Source organism: Hippocampus zosterae, chromosome 1 (assembly GCF_025434085.1).
Source record: "Hippocampus zosterae strain Florida chromosome 1, ASM2543408v3, whole genome shotgun sequence".
Lineage (NCBI taxonomy): Eukaryota > Metazoa > Chordata > Actinopteri > Syngnathiformes > Syngnathidae > Hippocampus > Hippocampus zosterae.
Window position 1 is genome coordinate 3,527,208 of NC_067451.1, and position 17,189 is coordinate 3,544,396.

The 17,189-nt window shown below is 45.8% G+C and overlaps 2 protein-coding genes across 26 annotated transcripts in view; one reads left to right on the forward strand and one right to left on the reverse strand.

Moving 5' to 3' along the window:
• The window catches only part of LOC127598272 (ankyrin-2-like), a 35,544-nt gene that overhangs the window by 11,021 nt on the left and 7,334 nt on the right, over positions 1-17,189 (reverse strand). For 19 of the 24 annotated variants that reach the window (XM_052062021.1, XM_052062031.1, XM_052062097.1 and 16 more), the window contains 37 exons: positions 15,237-15,338; positions 14,421-14,519; positions 14,231-14,329; positions 14,049-14,147; positions 13,771-13,956; positions 13,620-13,643; positions 11,402-11,500; positions 10,778-10,876; positions 10,327-10,425; positions 9,241-9,438; positions 9,039-9,137; positions 8,866-8,964; positions 8,688-8,786; positions 8,395-8,592; positions 8,127-8,225; positions 7,490-7,588; positions 6,749-6,946; positions 5,808-5,906; positions 5,614-5,712; positions 5,402-5,500; positions 5,213-5,311; positions 5,058-5,130; positions 4,794-4,935; positions 4,568-4,649; positions 4,339-4,442; positions 3,896-3,934; positions 3,315-3,539; positions 3,059-3,157; positions 2,709-2,863; positions 2,286-2,497; positions 1,449-1,653; positions 1,276-1,372; positions 946-1,174; positions 697-822; positions 500-622; positions 318-344; positions 202-223 (listed from right to left, as the gene is read on the reverse strand). In XM_052062021.1, the coding sequence (XP_051917981.1) occupies positions 202-223; positions 318-344; positions 500-622; positions 697-822; positions 946-1,174; positions 1,276-1,372; positions 1,449-1,653; positions 2,286-2,497; positions 2,709-2,863; positions 3,059-3,157; positions 3,315-3,539; positions 3,896-3,934; positions 4,339-4,442; positions 4,568-4,649; positions 4,794-4,935; positions 5,058-5,130; positions 5,213-5,311; positions 5,402-5,500; positions 5,614-5,712; positions 5,808-5,906; positions 6,749-6,946; positions 7,490-7,588; positions 8,127-8,225; positions 8,395-8,592; positions 8,688-8,786; positions 8,866-8,964; positions 9,039-9,137; positions 9,241-9,438; positions 10,327-10,425; positions 10,778-10,876; positions 11,402-11,500; positions 13,620-13,643; positions 13,771-13,956; positions 14,049-14,147; positions 14,231-14,329; positions 14,421-14,519; positions 15,237-15,338 (4,351 nt within the window). The remainder of the gene's footprint in view (positions 1-201; positions 224-317; positions 345-499; positions 623-696; positions 823-945; positions 1,175-1,275; positions 1,373-1,448; positions 1,654-2,285; positions 2,498-2,708; positions 2,864-3,058; positions 3,158-3,314; positions 3,540-3,895; positions 3,935-4,338; positions 4,443-4,567; positions 4,650-4,793; positions 4,936-5,057; positions 5,131-5,212; positions 5,312-5,401; positions 5,501-5,613; positions 5,713-5,807; positions 5,907-6,748; positions 6,947-7,489; positions 7,589-8,126; positions 8,226-8,394; positions 8,593-8,687; positions 8,787-8,865; positions 8,965-9,038; positions 9,138-9,240; positions 9,439-10,326; positions 10,426-10,777; positions 10,877-11,401; positions 11,501-13,619; positions 13,644-13,770; positions 13,957-14,048; positions 14,148-14,230; positions 14,330-14,420; positions 14,520-15,236; positions 15,339-17,189) is intronic. The other 5 variants (XM_052062050.1, XM_052062010.1, XM_052062001.1 and 2 more) reach the window with 4 other exon arrangements.
• The window catches only part of aco1 (aconitase 1, soluble), a 56,244-nt gene that overhangs the window by 7,008 nt on the left and 32,047 nt on the right, over positions 1-17,189 (forward strand). The window contains exon 2 of one of the 2 annotated variants that reach the window (XM_052062384.1): positions 5,800-5,895. The exons of the other annotated variant lie outside the window; for it this stretch is intronic. The gene's annotated coding sequence lies outside the window, so the exon portion shown is untranslated. The remainder of the gene's footprint in view (positions 1-5,799; positions 5,896-17,189) is intronic. 2 annotated transcript variants of the gene reach the window in all.

Here is a 17,189-nt window from a genome sequence, read left to right on the forward strand (position 1 = left end):
ATGCCAGCATGATGAAAGGTGCAGGAGTGTGGTATGCTGATACAAAGTGAAAGTGCAGTTTAAAAGAAAATAAAAGCACGATTATATTCAAAGGAATGTGTTCCATTTACACAAGATGAAGGTGAAGGCAGCAAGACCCACAAAAAAAGCAGCCGGTGAATTTCACAGATGTGTACATGCTATGATACGGTCAGGGCTTACATCTCTCTTGTGCTGTGTTGATCTGGGTAAGAAAAATACATCAAAAGGATCAATGATTAAAATTTCATACACCAGCACGTATGCAATCCTGATAGAAAAGAACGAGCCGTCTCTACCTCTTCATCTTGATCAGAATCAGACTCCTTTTTCCCCAAAACAGCGAAGCAGGAAGAGGGAAAGAGACAAAAAGTGCATTTTTTTTTCAGCGACTGTAAGGCTTTCGCTCCTGAAATCAAACAAATCAATACAATCAACAAATATGATTTGAAACACCTTTCAGGACTGAGGACTGACTCACCTTGCAGTATGACGGCAGCGTGATGTTGAGGTTGCATACGGCGCTGTGGGCGAGTGACCTGTAACTCCGGGGTTCCTTCAGAAAACACAAGCGGCCGCACAGCTCCTGGGTGTTGTCTCTGATCTGCAAACAGCCACGTGGGCACCCTCAATATGCTATGCACGTTTGAAGAAGGGAAGAACGAAAAGAACACATACTTTGATGAAAAGCGTGAGTCGGTTCTCCTTGAAGGCAAAAAAGCTGAAGAGATGATGCTGGCCACTTTTGGTGAGGGGAACAAAGTTCCCACAGCAATCTGCATAGATGGGCTTTCCTTCTAGAACCTAAAAAGGGGGAGGTAGTCATCAGAGGTGGCAAAAGTACTTACACATTGTACTTCTCTAACCTGAGTAAAAGCAAAAAGTCGTTTGAAAAAGAAAGACTCAAGTACAGCCACTTGAACCTACCTCCACATCTCGACTGCGGGCTACCTCCGTGAAGTTCTCTTGCTGTTCCAGCGTCTTGTCAGTCTTGTCATCGGTCATGCAAAAGCAGCGCAGGTGGCCCTCGACGGGGTCGTGGGTTTTGGCGAAGATGACAAACTTAGCCATGTAAGGCACACAGATGATCTCCCCGTACACTTGAGAGGAGAAGTTGACCGATTCCTGGACTTGCCGACAGTCTATGAGCCAAAACCTAGACACGACGATACAATTATTGAGGTCGGGTGCAGCCTCAGTTCTTCAATTCTTCAGGGATCGGGATCGTTTTGAATAGATTTATGACAAATGGGCTACCTCGCAGAAACGTTCGTTGTGAAGGACACACGGTCACTGACAAATGTTAGGGGGGTGGTTCCTGTTATGTCTTCCCACTGAGCTGGTGTTGTTCCACCTGAAATATGGACCCATCTGAGTTAGCAAAAAATGGTGACCGTATGCCTGTGGTGGGCCAGTGAGTCCAGTCTTACCTGTGATACTGCAGAGCAGTCGTAAGGTCGGGGTGTCCCGTCCCAAACTGTGGAGTACTTGGTCAGAGTTACCTTTCGGGACCGGGATCGTCACGGTTATGGGTTTATGAAACTTCCTTCGGCGGGGCTCCAGAGTGACGATGGGGCTGAAGCTGGACTTGTTCCCAAGAGTCCTCCTGACAATATCCAAACTCACTGGCTGGGCCTTGGATAAGAGACACTTGCTATTAGCATTTTTTGTTTTTTGTTTTTTTTCAGGGCCTGAAACAGAAACCTTGGAATCTGTTGATGATTCAGCACATATTTTGTTTTGTCAGGACAAAATACACTTTCCCATTCGGGTACAGTGGTATATTGACTTAAAGGCATGATTCATTCCCTGACCAGGAGTGTACAATATCTAAAATGAATTCTTCCCATTGAAATGAAATGGCACGCCATTAGTCTATTCCAGTCCTACCCCCCTAAAACCATGTTCAATTTTACTTGATACTAGTAGGAGCCCAGGGATGTCGTGTCTTTGGTACAGGTCCCATTTTTGTCAAGTGAAGAAGCATAGGAAATCAACCTATCAATAGCCTGGGATTTTCTTTAAGTACTTGGTAACAAAGAAGTCCAGTCACCGGTTACTGTTCAGGTCTGACAAGCAAAAAATCAAGACCAGAAGCACCTGACTTTGGTCACACCCGGGATGCCAAAACACTCAAGAAGGTGCACTGGAGGCTGAATGGACCACCATGCTACCACTCTCCAACCCAGAGTCCTCTGGAGCAACATCATTTCATGCACCATGCGGGATGTTTCGCACATGTGAAGCTCCAAAGCAATGTCATTTACCTGCAGGCCCACCCTGATCCTTTTGGTTAGGGCCCCCTCAGGAAAAACAGCTTGCACTTGCGGTACAACCGTGCTGCTCAGGACGCCTCCTTCGGGACCAATCAAAATACTGTCTTGCCTAATACGTGACACCACAGCAAAGTATTGTGGGAGATCCCTGGTGATGATGCGGCAAATGCGCTTCTTCTGGAGCTCCTCCTGAGAGTCCAGTTCTAGTGGAGGGGAAAAGAGAAATGTTGGTCTGACGCCTGTATCGGTCTTTGGAGTATATCGTCGCTGTCCTCTAAAAACGTTCTCGGCCCATTGACGTTTAAAAAAAAAAGGAGAAATGAGAATAAGGAATTCGAAAACTGGACATGCGTGTTTTTCACAAGACAGTGATGATATTTAGATGCTGAGCAAGAAGACATTGAGGAGGCTGACCTTCGTCCATGCTGTTAAGGATCTGGTTGAGTTCTTCTTGGGTGTGCTCACAATGATGCTCCTTCCAGCTCTCTCCCGTTTCACTCCTCAAGATAAGAAGCTCACGCTCGCCCCCACGCAGAGCAGCAAAGTGGGGCACCTCCACAATTACAGGACTGGATGGAGGAACAGAACGTTTTTAGAGATGCCCGCCAGGCCAAATCAAACGACAACCACGTACACGAGCCACGAGAAATTCAGGATCCTGGACTTTCGGGTGAAATGTCACTGTTCCCTCAAAGGGAAACTATACAATAAGCAAGAACGCATTATTTTTTATGCTGATTTTTTTTTTTTTTTTTGCAGCCTACCCCAGGAAACTTGTCCCCGGCGGGCCAAGCTGGAGGATTCTGCTCACCAAACTCTCGCCCTCATTGAGAGGTGGTGGGGCACTGGGGAGGTGGAGCTTACTGTGCCATTGACGTTCCAATACGCAGCATAAAGTGAGAAAAGACACGCATACAATATGTGGCCTTGGATGCAAAGTTTCATCCAATTTCTGACAACTAACATTGGACAGAATTTCGGAGAAAGTGCAACCCCCGGGAAAAAAGTCAGAGTCCTTACCCAAGAAGCTGGCCTCCAAACGGTGCAACCTCAATAAACCTGCTGGCTCGACCTTCGCCTTCAACAATGGGGGGCATGCTGGCCAGGCGGTGCCTTTTCACCAGCCGGCAGGTCACCCGTGTGGGAGCGCTGCACTTCCCGGGTGGGATGATAATGCGCAGGCCATTGTGGCGGCAGCCCCGCATGGATCCACCCCTTGCATCCACCATGAAGCTAACCAGGAAGCTGAGGAAGAGGAGAGCAGATGCTTTAAGGCTTCAAATTCAAGCTAGCATATTGGACCTCTTTAACTGACTTGCAGGGAGTTTAGGCAGTCGGGGTGTACATGAAAGGACACATTGTTACATGCATCGGATACCAGTGAGATATGCTCAGCATCCATCTCTCACCTTCATAGGCTTAAGACAAACAGAGTTCAAAAGAGAAACACCGAACGTAACAACAACAATCGTATGACAGTCTACGTGAAGTTACAGGATGTGGATGAAAAGAATGTCCTCAGAGAAAGTCGGAGATGAAGCAAAAAAAAAACCCCACAAACAAAAGGAATGCAATGGCTAAATCAAGGCGTGGAAGATCACCTGCTGTGGTCCGTGTGATCACGGCATGGAGAGGAGCGGCTAAAAACATCAGACGAAATTCCAGCCAAAATGAAACCCACAGAGAGAAGGAGGAGGATGTCAGAATCAATCAAGCGCCGCTTGAAGTGCCATCAGAGAAGTACAGCGGACCCTCGGCAACCTTGACAAATACACGACTGCCACATTTTTTCTGTATCAACATCAACTTTTCGCCAATCGAAATTCGGGCTTATCTGTGTGTTTTTTGGCTCTCTCTGTAACACCCTAAAATGGCAGCCAAACACCCTAATCCTTCCAAGGCGCCATGACAGCCAATGAATAACACAAGTGTCAGTACTGGATCAGACTCCTGACACCAAACAACAGAATTTCTGAGAAGAAAGAGATTATTGTTGTGATGATCCGAACTTTTGCCACCACTTTTTTTTTTTAATGGGACCTACCCAGAGTGCAGTGGACTGGAGGATAAAGCTATGTTGTCCAGATTCTCTGTGCCCCAACTCAGCCGGTATGAGTCTCGCTCATTTTCCCTTGAAAGCGATGACATCTGAGAGAAAGCAAAAAAAAAAAAAAAACCATAACAAAAAGAAAAAACGGTTTTGGGAAGAGACTCAATCAGAATTGGCCCAGAATTGGCTCAGTTGGAATTAAATGTGTGCGCATTGAATGTACCTGACAGGCCAGCATTTCATCCATCATGCTTTCGTGTTTGAGATAGTAGCTTTGGCGCGTGGGGGTGAATGACCTTTCAGAACTGCATAACAAAATAAAACAAAACAAATTTTTAAAAAAAACAGACATAAGAGCAAAGTAAATTCGAGATATGGTATTAGCCACCCCCAAATGTTCGAGTCGGGTCAGGGCTAGGCTTCTATTTTCCAGTGAGCTAGCGACATACCTGCCAGTGTGCGCCCCCTCATTGCCGAGGGTGAGGTAGTTCATGTTATCCAGATACTGTCCTGGCAACGAATCATCTCCAAGCTCTCTGAGGTCTTCAGCCCTTAAATACTCCCCTCCGTCACCCGTCATGGTGTCATCGCCTTGGCAGTGGTCGAGGGGGAAAAAAAAATTGCTTCATAAATCCGCAACATATCGGAGAAGCGAATGATGAAGCACAAAGCCGTAGAAAATGAACAGGAAATCAACGAATCTTGTGACTCACCTTCTTCATCTGACACATCCAGTACTTCCGTCATTGTTTCTGGAACATTCAGCTTGTGTTTCTCCGTCACCGTCTAGCCGTGGAATTTTAATTTTTATTCCAAAATCTCATTCATAACAATAAAATCACATCTGCAACTGGATGTTGTGATCTACCGTTGTGGTGGTGACGATTTCCTCTGTGACGACCTTCAGCGTGTCCACAACGGAGATGTAGCCCAGCCGTCGAGCAATACCCAGAGCGGTGTTTCCATTCTGGCCAAGACAAAGTAAGAACAAAAAAAAAAATGTATGAACCGTGGTGTACTAATGTGCATCTATGAACGCATACGTGCGTCAACTTACTACGGTGACAGCGTTTGGCTTGGCCCCGTACTGCAACAGTATGTTGATGATGTGCGTGTTGCCCTGCTGGGCGGCCTGGTGAAGAGGGCTGTATCCGTTCTGCGGAAGCGTTTATTTTCAACTTGCATCCAAAATGGATCAAAAGTGTGCTGCAGCGGTATCCCGCGGTTGTGGGGCACGCCGAACACTGCAATTCGTTATAGATTTTGTACCTTGGTCTTTAGTGTCACACTGGCACCATTTTGAAGAAGGAAGTTGACCATCTTGGTGTTTCCATAGTGACATGCAACAATTAGCGGAGTGTAGCCCAGCTGGAAAACAAGCGCAACCTTGTCCCTGACAGTCCAAACTTAATATTAATGATGTTGTGTGTAACTTATTTAAAAATTTTTTTTTAGTCTCCTACTTTGGTCTGCTGGTTGAGGTTGGCGCCATTTCTGGCAAGGATCTCCGCAACAGCAACCTTATCATCCTGTGCTGCCAAATGAAGGGCGGTAAGGCCACACTAAACACAGAAAGACATTTTTGTCATTTTTAAAACACAGAAACGATGATCAATTCGCTGTCGCATGGTGCTATTTCCCAGAAAACCGAAAACAGAAGTTAACAGTTGATGTGGGACATTATAGTGAGATTGCAACTTGAATATAGAACAAGCAAATGAATTTTGAAGGATTTTACAACATGAACCGTAGTCAAGGTTCAAAAGGCGAACACCTGCTAACTTGCAAGCTGTTTGTATGCTAAATTCTACCAAGCTAAAAACCTGCATGGTGCACGGTTATTATTACATTTCATAAAAAGTAACAAAATAACTAAAATTGAAGAAACATATTTGTTAATGAAAATGGTTTAAAAAAACAAAACAAAAATGAACTTAAAGTTTATAAAACTGTAAAAAGGGGAAAAAATCTGTTCTTTTTTGTCTTCATCAATTTAACATTCATGAAGCTTTGGGGTTTATTGATGTATTTGATTTTCTGATTATATTTTGGTATTGCTCTACAACTGTACAGGAAGAAAGCAGGTCAAACTATGGTGACCTTTTCTTAAAATCTTATACTCGACAAATACTCCATAAACGAATACTAAAAGCAATTAAAATTAACATACCTGCATTACCTTAAAACGAACTGAAAATGAACTCCAAAAGTCAAAATGAAATAAAAAGTAGCTGTAATGAAAAATCACAAAGTATTCCAACCCTTGGTGTGGAGCCGCAATGTTGTGAACATCGAGTGACTTAGAATGCTGACATGCTAATCGTCGTCACGCAAAGTCAGTGGTTCCAAACCTTTTGTGAGTCAAGGCGCAACAGTTTGGCATGAAGGAACCCCCGCACCGTACCTTAGTAGGGGTGTTGACATGAGCTCCCTTACTCAGGAGCAGCGCAGCCATGTCGGCGTGGCCCTCCTCCGAAGCCAAGTGGAGTGGCGTGACACCCTGTTTGGTCAGGACGTTGCTTTCGGCGCTGTAGTTCAGCAGCACTTTCGCAATGTCTATTTGGTTCTTTTTGGCCACAATGTGGAGAGGGGTGTAACCGTTCTGCTCCAGAAAGACACACAAGACACGACGACGTAAACACATCGAACATAATCCGCCATTTGTTGTGCGCGCACAAACCTGACAACTCACCGCTATGCTAAGTGTGGAATAGGGGGACATGCAAAGATGATTAATTCTGATCCGGGGATTCTTCTTCTTATTTTTAAATCAAATCAGGAGAAAGAGCTTGGCAGCATAGTATGTTAGCAACTGAACGATACGCGACAACAACAACTCTGACATTTAACTTCATCTCTCACCATGAGGACGTGTTGGTTACACGTTTATTTGCGAAGACAATTGAATAGTGCACACGGAATCCGTATTGGCTAATGGGCAAATTTCTACTGTGTCGAAGCAAGATTGTTCTCACACAAGAAATGACTCAACTCGGCCTGCTTGAATTTGTGCAGGAACGTCACTTTTTTTCGGTCACTCAAGACTTGGATGAAACTTACTTATGACCATGTAACTGAGTCCCACCGTTGACTCTTCCTATAACGTAATCTCACAAAGAATTTTGAATCGCGCTAAGCACTGCACCTTGGCAATCGAGTGAGGGGATGCTCCTTTGTCCAAGAGCAGAAGCGCCACCTTCTGGTTATCATAATGTGCTGCAACATGGAGTGGGGTCAGGCCATTCTATGAGAGAAAGTCAAAATATTAAATATTAGTGTGTTTGTTTTGGTTTTTTTTTTCTTTAAATATTTACATAAAATTACTCGTTTTGTGTAATAGTAGTGCTGGACGATATGGAATTTTTTGATTTCAAATTTTTATCAACCACTATTTACGAAGGAGGGCTTTAGGGAGCAAACCCTACAAGAGGAGTCGAAAACCACAAGTACACACTGATGACAAATAAAAAAAGTAATAAAAATTATAATATAATAATGACATAATAACAAAAAAATCAAAATAAATAAATAAAAACTAATAATAAAAAAAGAAGAATAAAAAATATAATTGTGCGTTGCTTCCACAAGATGGCCGCAAAGCATTGCTTTTGTTCCAAAGTAAAACACAAAAAGCGCAAATGTGGGGGCTCACTGTAATCCACACACAACCGTGGTAAGGATTTCATTCTCTTAAAACGACAACTTCGAATTGTAACTTTACACTTTAGCGCAGTGATTCAATGGCACACATTTCGGCAAGGAGTCTTATTTTCGATGCCAACCTTCCCTGCAGAATCAGGCGGCGCACAACGCTGCAGTAGGAGTTTGGCCACATCTAGGCTTCCATACTTTGAGGCAACATGAAGGGGAGTGAATCCTTTCTGCGGAAAATATACCAAAGACCATCAGGTGATTACTCCTAAGCGCACTAAGAAATGTACTGGGAAATGGGAAAATACTGATGATGTTGTCAAGGGGTGAATCTGAAATCTGATTGGTTGAACGAAAAAAAGGGGTCCATTGCTCAGCGTCACTGGATTCTCCACCCACCTTTGTGGCCAGAGAGTGCGAAGCCCCCGCCTCCAGTAGCACTGAGGCGGTCTCCACCTGGCCCTCCTTGGCGGCGATGTGGAGAGGAGTGTAGCCGTTGGCCGTGGCCGCATCGGGGTGGGCCATGTGTTGCAGCAGGAGCTGCACAATCTCGGTTTTGCCCAACCGGGCAGCAATGTGGAGGGGGGTCTGCTCCTCCTGAACACAGCCCCCCCGGAAAACAAAACTCTCATAACTCTAATATTCTGAATATTCGTGAGCATTTTTATGAAAACCATCCAACCGGCGCTCACCCGAGCCCTGGCGTCGACCATTGCTCCGTTCCTCAGCAGACAGCGAACCACCTCCACCTGACCGGCCCTGGCCGCCATGTGTAAGGAAGTTTCGCCACGCTGCACGGCAACGTTTCGCGTCATTACGTCATTGCGGCGGCGCGTTGGTGAAGCAAACGTAACTACGCCTTTCACTCACAATGTTGCTCCTGTCTGGAGAAGCGCCGTTTTGCAGCAGCAGCAGGACGATGTTAAGGTGACCCATGAAGGCCGCCACATGGATGGGCGTCAAACCGGACTGCGCACAAGGGTGGAACGCAACAGTCAGGCAGTCCACTTTGGAAAAAAAAAACGGGCAGTATTATGTCATACCTCTGTAACGGCCTGGATCGAGGCGCCGTGTTTGACCAGCAACTCCATGACTTTCACCCGGTTCTTCTTACACGCTATGTGTAGCGGAGTAAAGCCGTTCTGTGAAATGAACCGCCATGTTTTTTTGGTTTTGTTTTTTTAATGCCGCTTATCGTCACTCAGTGATCATTTCAAATGAGAAAATCGAAAAAAGCGGTGGTACCAATGCCCGGGCGTTTGGGTTGGCTCTCTTGTCCAAAAGCAGCTTAGTCACTCTGTAGTGGCCGCAGTGGGCTGCAACGTGCAAAGCCGTCAGGTAGTCCAAAGTCACGTCGCCGATGGGCGCCTTGTGCTGCAGAAGATGTTTGACGCATTCCACGTGATCGCCTTGGGCCGCCATGTGAAGGGGAGACAGGCCGTTCTGGGGAAGAGCGCAAAATCAAGTTCAGTATACGACAACTGATGTCCACATTGATCCTGGCGAAAAGTCATTTTTCATGTACGCTTCTGCTCTGTTGGCTTTGTCCCCGCAAGTGCCCTCAAAACTAAATTGAACCAGAGTCCTATAGGATGGCAAGGAAGGCAACACATTTTTGCTGTGCTCCCCCTTCAATTTTTTGAGATTACTCCCAACTTGTGCAGCCCCGAACAAAACAAACTCAAAAACTTTTTTTTTGGTTGCCTTTTTGCTGACTTTGAATCAGCACGGGTGTCAAACTCGTTTTTGTCGCTGACCACTTTGGGGTTAATAACGTCTTTGCTCAAAACTCACTTGTATTCTTTGGCTTTTGACTCAGCATGACCCAAATTATGATCTTAGTGATACTGTTTGGTGCTTTCTACCGTCTTTGATACTGAATTGTTGCTTTGCTTTACTCTTGTAAAAGTTAGTTGCTCCATGTACAGCACTTTGTTTGTAGCGACGGCTGTCTGAAAGTGCCCCATAAATACATTTGAGTTGAGTTGAAACCAAATGAATGTGACATCATCACATCGCATTAGGAGTTGGAATCGATGGATGACTCGTTTTGAAGGCAGTCAACGATTTATTTGTTATTTATTGCACACAATTCAATACCATGTTAGCAAGGATCATGGAAGTTCACACACATGATTTACTTTCGCCGGCTGCATAAAATGACTCAGTCCGGATCTGGCCCCTGGGCCTTGGATTTGAGACCAGCGCTTCATAGCGATGTTAAAAGTTGACTTTTATTGCCTTTTGTGATGATTCTCCAAGAATTGTGATTTTTGCGACTGTAAAGAGCCAATTGGTCTCAGCTCCACTGTAAATGTGTCAGAATGATACCTTTGTCCTGGCAAGCAGAGGCGCTCCTCTCTCCAGGAGAAGCTCGACAGCTGTTTCGTGTCCACTCCGGGCGGCGCAGTGAAGCGGCGTGAGGCCATCCTACGTAGGAGAATGCATTTCCAGCAACGGTTCCATTCTTCATTTTCCCGCGACCCACTTTTATACTAGTCGGAGGCAATAATGTATTGTTCCAAAATATGCGGGGAAACAAAAAGCTACATAGGGATATATTTGGAATTTGTGACAGATCACAATTCTTATGAATGCGTCCCTTGAGGGGGATAGACTCGGCCTGCGAATTGAGGCTGCCTGTACATGATAATGAAATACTTGAATGGATAACCGGCACCGCCGTGGGATTTAATGCACTTTCCCCACAATAATCAGTGACTCGTTGCACTCCGTGGACAGATGCGGCTATTGATTGATTGCACTTCCTCAGAGCACTCACCCTCGTTTTCGCGTCTATCTGAGCGCCGCGATCCAGTAGCAGGCAAACCATGTTGGTGTTGCCTCGCTTGGATGCCACGTGAAGGGGAGTGATGCCGTTCTGCAAAGGAGAGGGAACGCCGCTGTTACAGCAACAAGTAAAACCCAAGCGAGATTAACAAACACAGCAGCTCATTTTAGCAAGCAAAATAGTCATTAAGTTGCTGTGAGTTTAATTGTGGGTTATGTGTATGGGTTGACCTCCCAGAGTCAAATTTTCCACAATACTTGTGAATTCTCATTTTTTAATGCCAATTTGAGTACCCAGACGTGATGATGATCTCGTCTCAATTATATTCACAAATGTTTTCATTCGTCGTAAGATCAGAGCGTGTTTGAATCGCAACAGGAGGCGCAAGGACAGCTTCATTGTGCCTTCTGCCAACTAGTGCAAGAGCATTTCATGACTTTGCCTGTCACTCTTTGTCACTGGCATAGAAAAATGAACAACAAAAGCACATTATTTGCAGTCCACCAATGCGAATTTTTCCAAGCGACTGAATGAAAGTGGACACGGGCAAGTGCCCGTGCGGCACACCGGGCGATCTCAATGGAGGTTGGGTGCGGCTGGTTTGTCAGGTCTTACCCTGGCGAGGAAGTCCACGGCTGCCCCTCGGTTCAGGAGGAGCGTGGCCACGTTGACGTTGCCGTAGTGGGCGGCGATATGCAGGGGGGTGAATCCGCTCTGCCGAGCGGGAATGAGAGAGCAAAGATGTCAAGAGCAGACCTTTTGCGCACAGCATGCATGCCTTGGAATCAAATGCCGGCAGGTAGGAAAAGTGGGACGAAGAAACCAATAAAAAGCGACACTTCATGCGGGCTGGTCTCGCACAAGCACTTCCAAGTCAAAAAAGGGAAACGATGCAGGGAGAAACAATATGAGCAAGCAATCTTGCAATCGTGAAAAAAAAATAGACAGGATTAAATTATATTGAAAGAAAACATTGCGATTCTCCTCAGAAATTGCATATATGCTGAGAAATGCTGCACTTCAGGCACGTTCCTTTTGTTGTTCTTTTTTTTTTTTTTTGGTGCCGCCTTCACTTTTGTCTTGAAGGTGGGAAGTCAGAAGAAAGATGAACGCATCTTTGGCCACTGCTTATTTGTGGGTCTTCACTGCGCAGCTCGGCATGCGCTTAATGAAATCGTCCGATTACGGCCCATCAAAGATCGGCCCAAATCATCGGCCAAATGGGCCACGTTTGACGATTTTTATTTTGATGTACTCTCACCGTCGACAGCAGTTCGACACAAGTAATACCGGTTTCATTATTTATGACACAAAAATTGATACAATTACCATTTATCCGTAAATCTATAGAATGACATTTGTTGATATCATTCTTGGCCCTCCACCCTGCGAAGCAATTTCCTCGATCGTCTCAGCATTTATACAATCACGGTCGATGGAGTGGAACATTTTTTGGAACGTAAAACCAAAAATACTGAACATATGTTGACGTCATTCAAGAGTTCGCATTAGTAATGAGGATTACTGTCGGAAATGTTAGATTACACAGCAGGTTGGAATAGTTGTGAAATGTCGGCCTTACCTTACCATTCTGTACGTTTTGGTCCGATTTAACGTGAAAGAGTTGTTTACAAGAGTGCTGAGAATTCAGTGACGAGCGTGATGGCGTCATAACGTTGCACAGTTACCAAACACAAAGCGCTGCCAAATTAAGCGATGGCGTGTACATGCAAAGTGGCGTAGCTGATGGGGAACCTGAAGTACCCTAAGGAGGGCTGCCAAGAGTAACTAAAATCATTTCGGAATGGCGACACATTGCGCGCACACAATGCAGTTCAAATGAGAAGCTTCTCCAATGTGCCTCATTGACAACAAGGGCCCCGAGACTACGGGGGTCTGGAAATGGCCCAAAACCTAAAATGGCTGCTTCAAACCAAAACGGTAGATGTGCTGTGTCTTTTCAGTCGAGGTTTTATTTTTTTTCTTTCCAGATCATTTTTTTCCTAATTTCTCAAAGGCAAAATTCTGGAATTTATTTCTAAAAACCTCTGATGAACTCGTCACCATTGCCACGATATCTTCTCAATTTGCATCATATTTGGACACTTGCGTCCTCTTTCAGGAAAGAAAAACAGGTACCTTTCGATTTGACTTGAAGCAAGGCAAGATCACGATTTGTTGGCATCAATTATTTTCCAAATCAAAGTTGTTGATGCAGTTTAAGGTCTGCATCACCCTGCTTGTGCTTCCTGTCTCCCTTGTGGACAAACGTTTTTTACGGAGGCATACTGCCACTGACGTGTTGAGATGAAATCGATCTTTTCTTGATGCGTTAAACAGAAATGTTCCCACCTGAAGCCCAAAACAGCATGAAAACCATCGTCGTGATGTTCTTTACGAGGCTTTGCAATTACTTTTTTACTTTTTTTTGACATTGTACCTGTTTGGAAGTCATCAGGATGCCTATTTGAGGTTGAATTTCAATTTTGGCAGCCCTCAATTCCATCGACTATAAAGCATGCAACATACCAGTGTTGAACGACAAGGTATATTCAGGTTCGCCCCCCCCCCCCCCAAAAAAAGGAATGTTAACGTTTAGTGAGAGTCGCCAATTATTTGCGTTCAACAGCAAAAAATGTAAAATGCGATATGAGAAAAAAATCAAAGACAACACACGGGCGTGGCCATGCAACCGAGGCCGCCAAGTGCAACAGTGGTGAACTGCAAACCAAAATGATGCTAAGAACTTCATACGTTGCTGTGGAATGTGGCAGAAAAGAAATAACAAAGCCATAAGACAGTCAAAAAAAAAAAAAACCCAAACACCAAATACCTCAGTAGTTCTATTGACCATCATCTGAAGCAGGAGACACGATGGAGGAAAATATGAGCGCTCGTGTGACTTTGGCTCAGTGAGCTTCAAAATGGCCGTAGCGTATACTTGATGGTGGAACAAATCTCCCCTAACGGTCCCGCTAACATACCTTGGACTGGACATCGGCATTGTGATCGTTCTGGAGAAGCAAGGCCGCCGATTTGGTATCGTCTTTGCGGGCCGCAATATGCAATGCGGGCAAGCGGACTTTCCCTTTGGTGTCGTTCTCCAACAAGATTGAAACCACCTGGTTGTGGCCTTGCTGAAGGGCAATGGCCAGAGGCGTGAAGCCATCCTGTCGGCCATCGGCGAGAGAAGCGTGCGTTAGCAAAAAAAAAAAAAAACAAGAAAGTGACGCTCCGCTTCGAGGACGGCGGTTCTCCTCACTTCCGTGGCAGTGCTCTGGTTGCCTCCGTTCTCAAGGAGGTATCGCACCACGTCCAGGTGATTCTCCTGAGCGGCCATGTAGAGCGGAGTAAAGCCATTCTGCGCGGAAACACATTGAAGGGCTCGCAGTCAACCGGAGGCCGCATCGAAAAGGACAGACCCCGGGGGCCCGGAAGACTCACCTGAGACTGCGTGTTGATGTCGGCACCTCGTTTGACCAGAATCTTCACCACTTCAGCCTGACCGGCAAGAGAGGAGATGTGCAGAGCCGTGTTTCCTTTCTGAATCGGCCAAACGGTAAAACGCACATCGGTTAGACGGTGAGGCCAATCCGTTTCTCTTTCAAGACTCAGCGGCTGGGTATTTCCACACCTTTGTTGCGGAGTTCAAGGCAACGCCCCTTTCCAGCAGCTCCTCAACCAGCTCGATGTGACCCTCCTTGGCTGCCAGGTGCAGCGCATTCAGTCCATTCTGAAACCAACAAAAAAAATGGACCGTACGATTGTTATTTTTCCTCTCCCCGAGCCTCAAAAACGACGTGGGGGAAAATATTTGCTTGGTACTGTTTGAATTGTGTTGTCGGTAAGCAAACGGCCCAGCCGGCAAGAAGTTGCACTGACAATTTCTGGGGATCGATCTGATTATTTCTGGACATTTCCGGAAAATGCCGCTCCCATACTTGGAAGTGTGTGGACAATTGAAAAAAGAAGGAAGAAAAAAAATATACACACATATATATAAATATATATATATATATATATAGGGCGGCCCGGTAGTCCAGTGGTTAGCACGTGGGCTTCACAGTGCAGAGGTACCGGGTTCGATTCAAGCTCCGGCCTCCCTGTGTGGAGTTTGCATGTTCTCCCCGGGCCGGCGTGGGTTTTCTCCGGGTGCTCCGGTTTCCTCCCACATTCCAAAAACATGCGTGGCAGGTTGATTGAACACTCTAAATTGTCCCGAGGTGTGAGTGTGAGTGCGAATGGTTGTTCGTCTCTGTGTGCCCTGCGATTGGCTGGCAACCGATTCAGGGTGTCCCCCGCCTACTGCCCGGAGACAGCTGGGATAGGCTCCAGCACCCCCCGCGACCCTAGTGAGGATCAAGCGGCTCGGAAGACGAATGAATGAATGAATATAATATATATATATATATATATATATATATATATATATATTAGTGTTTTTTTTAACCTGATTGCTGGTGTTGATGTCCACTCCCCCTTTCAAGTATTCCAACACCTTGTCGATGTTCCCTGCCCTGGCCGCACGCAGGAAGCTGGTGTTGCTGTCAGACTGCAACAGAGAGAGACACAAACTGGAGATTTCCTCAAAGTAAAATTCAGCCAGCCGTCCTGATTTTGATGATGCAAATCAAACGAAGCGAGGTTTAATGTTTTTTTTTTTTCCAAGCGTGTGCTAATATTAGTTTTTGGAAAACCTTTAAAGTGGACCGATCCGAAAATAAACGCCAGCACTTGCGGCAGTTCGCTTTTCCCGTCTCGACGTCTCGATTTCAGACGGTGTCGTGAAAGCGTTATCCGCAGTGGACGTTCGGTGAGGCCAACTTCACATTGCAGCAAATGTGCCTGTCCTCGATTTCTCGGGTGTTCAAATCCAGTCCACCAAGTATGGTTAGCACATCCGCCTCACAGTGCAGAGGTGTACGGTTCGATTCTGGGCTTAAGCCTTGCTGTGTGGAGTTTGCATATCCCCCTCATGTCTGGGTGGGTTTTCTCCGGGTACTCCGGTTTCCTCCCACATTCCAAAGACATGCCTGGCAAGCTAACGGCACACTCTAAATTGTCCCGACTGCGGATGGTTGTTCGTCTCTGTGTGCCCTGCTATTGGCTGGCAAGCATTTCAGGGCGTCCCCCTCCACCTGCTGCCCGAAGACGGTTGGGATAGGCTCCGGCATGCCCGTGACCCTCGTGAGGATGACGCTGTTCATAATGGATGACAGGGTGGAGTCCACCACGTACATGTTTGGCAAACATGTTCCTATGTTTCAATTATGACAGACGACAACAATATCGATATTGGATATTTTATGTCGGCGCACAAATATCGCACGGAGGATCTTTTAGTTGTTGTGCTCGTCACTAGAAGTCGCTGGCACGGATAGATGTGGTGTCACCGGCAGAGAGTGAGTGACATCATACAAAGAGAGTCAAGTATTTTGTGGTAAGCCGCATCTTTCTGGCAAGCCCCCGAACATCTGGAACATCTTCAGTAAATCCCTGCGAACCCCAGCGAGCCACTCCTCGGGCTCTCGTTTGCAAACAAGCAAGCCAAACGAGTCAGAAGCCATCAGTCAAGCCCCTCCCCTCAAAGCCATGCTGCAATTGGCTGGCAGTCATGCTTCTTGCCAGAGGTTCCAACTTCTCACCCCGTAAGTCCGCAAGTTGTTGTTTGTGGCATCTGCAAAATCATTTTCAATAAATTGTGATGTCATCCCAAACCCAAAAAGATTTAGAGCGGGTGCTGTGTGGATCCCCCACCCCTGTTCTAATTGGACAAATAACATATAGTGTGAGCAGACTGTCTTGTCATTGGAGAAATGTTCCCTCCTTTTTCGGTTGTCATAGCATTCGCAGTAGTGGAATCTCTTTTTGAGCTGCTGTGGGTCTGCCCGCAGTGCCACAACAGACAGATTATAAAAACTCTAATCCAGGATTTGGTCAATCCTAGTCCGCCGCCACAGAGTACCGCATGCTCGGAAGCTACGAGTGCGGATTTATAACAGTTCCAAAGAAGTTCTCTTTTTACACCACAAAAGACAAGAGGGGGAAGGGGGGCGGTGAAGATTAACTTCAGCAAAACGATAAAGCAAGCAGAACAGGAATCTTTGATTGGAGTCTTAAAAAGTAAGACTAGGGTTTTCCAAACTATTATTCACATAATTGGACCATACTTGGAGTTTTGATTTGAATTTTTGCAGTACAGGACATGTATTTTTTTTTTCTTCTTCGGAATGGGGGACGGTGCTGGCTGGGGTCCAACTAAATGCCTTGAGCCATGACTCATACCCCTTTTACACCCCCCCACCCCCAAAAATGTTGCGCTTCGCAAATTCTTAGGAAGAACATGTTTGGTTTTCCACGTAGGAGTGATGTCATGACGTCATCGTAAGGCGTTCAAAGGTCC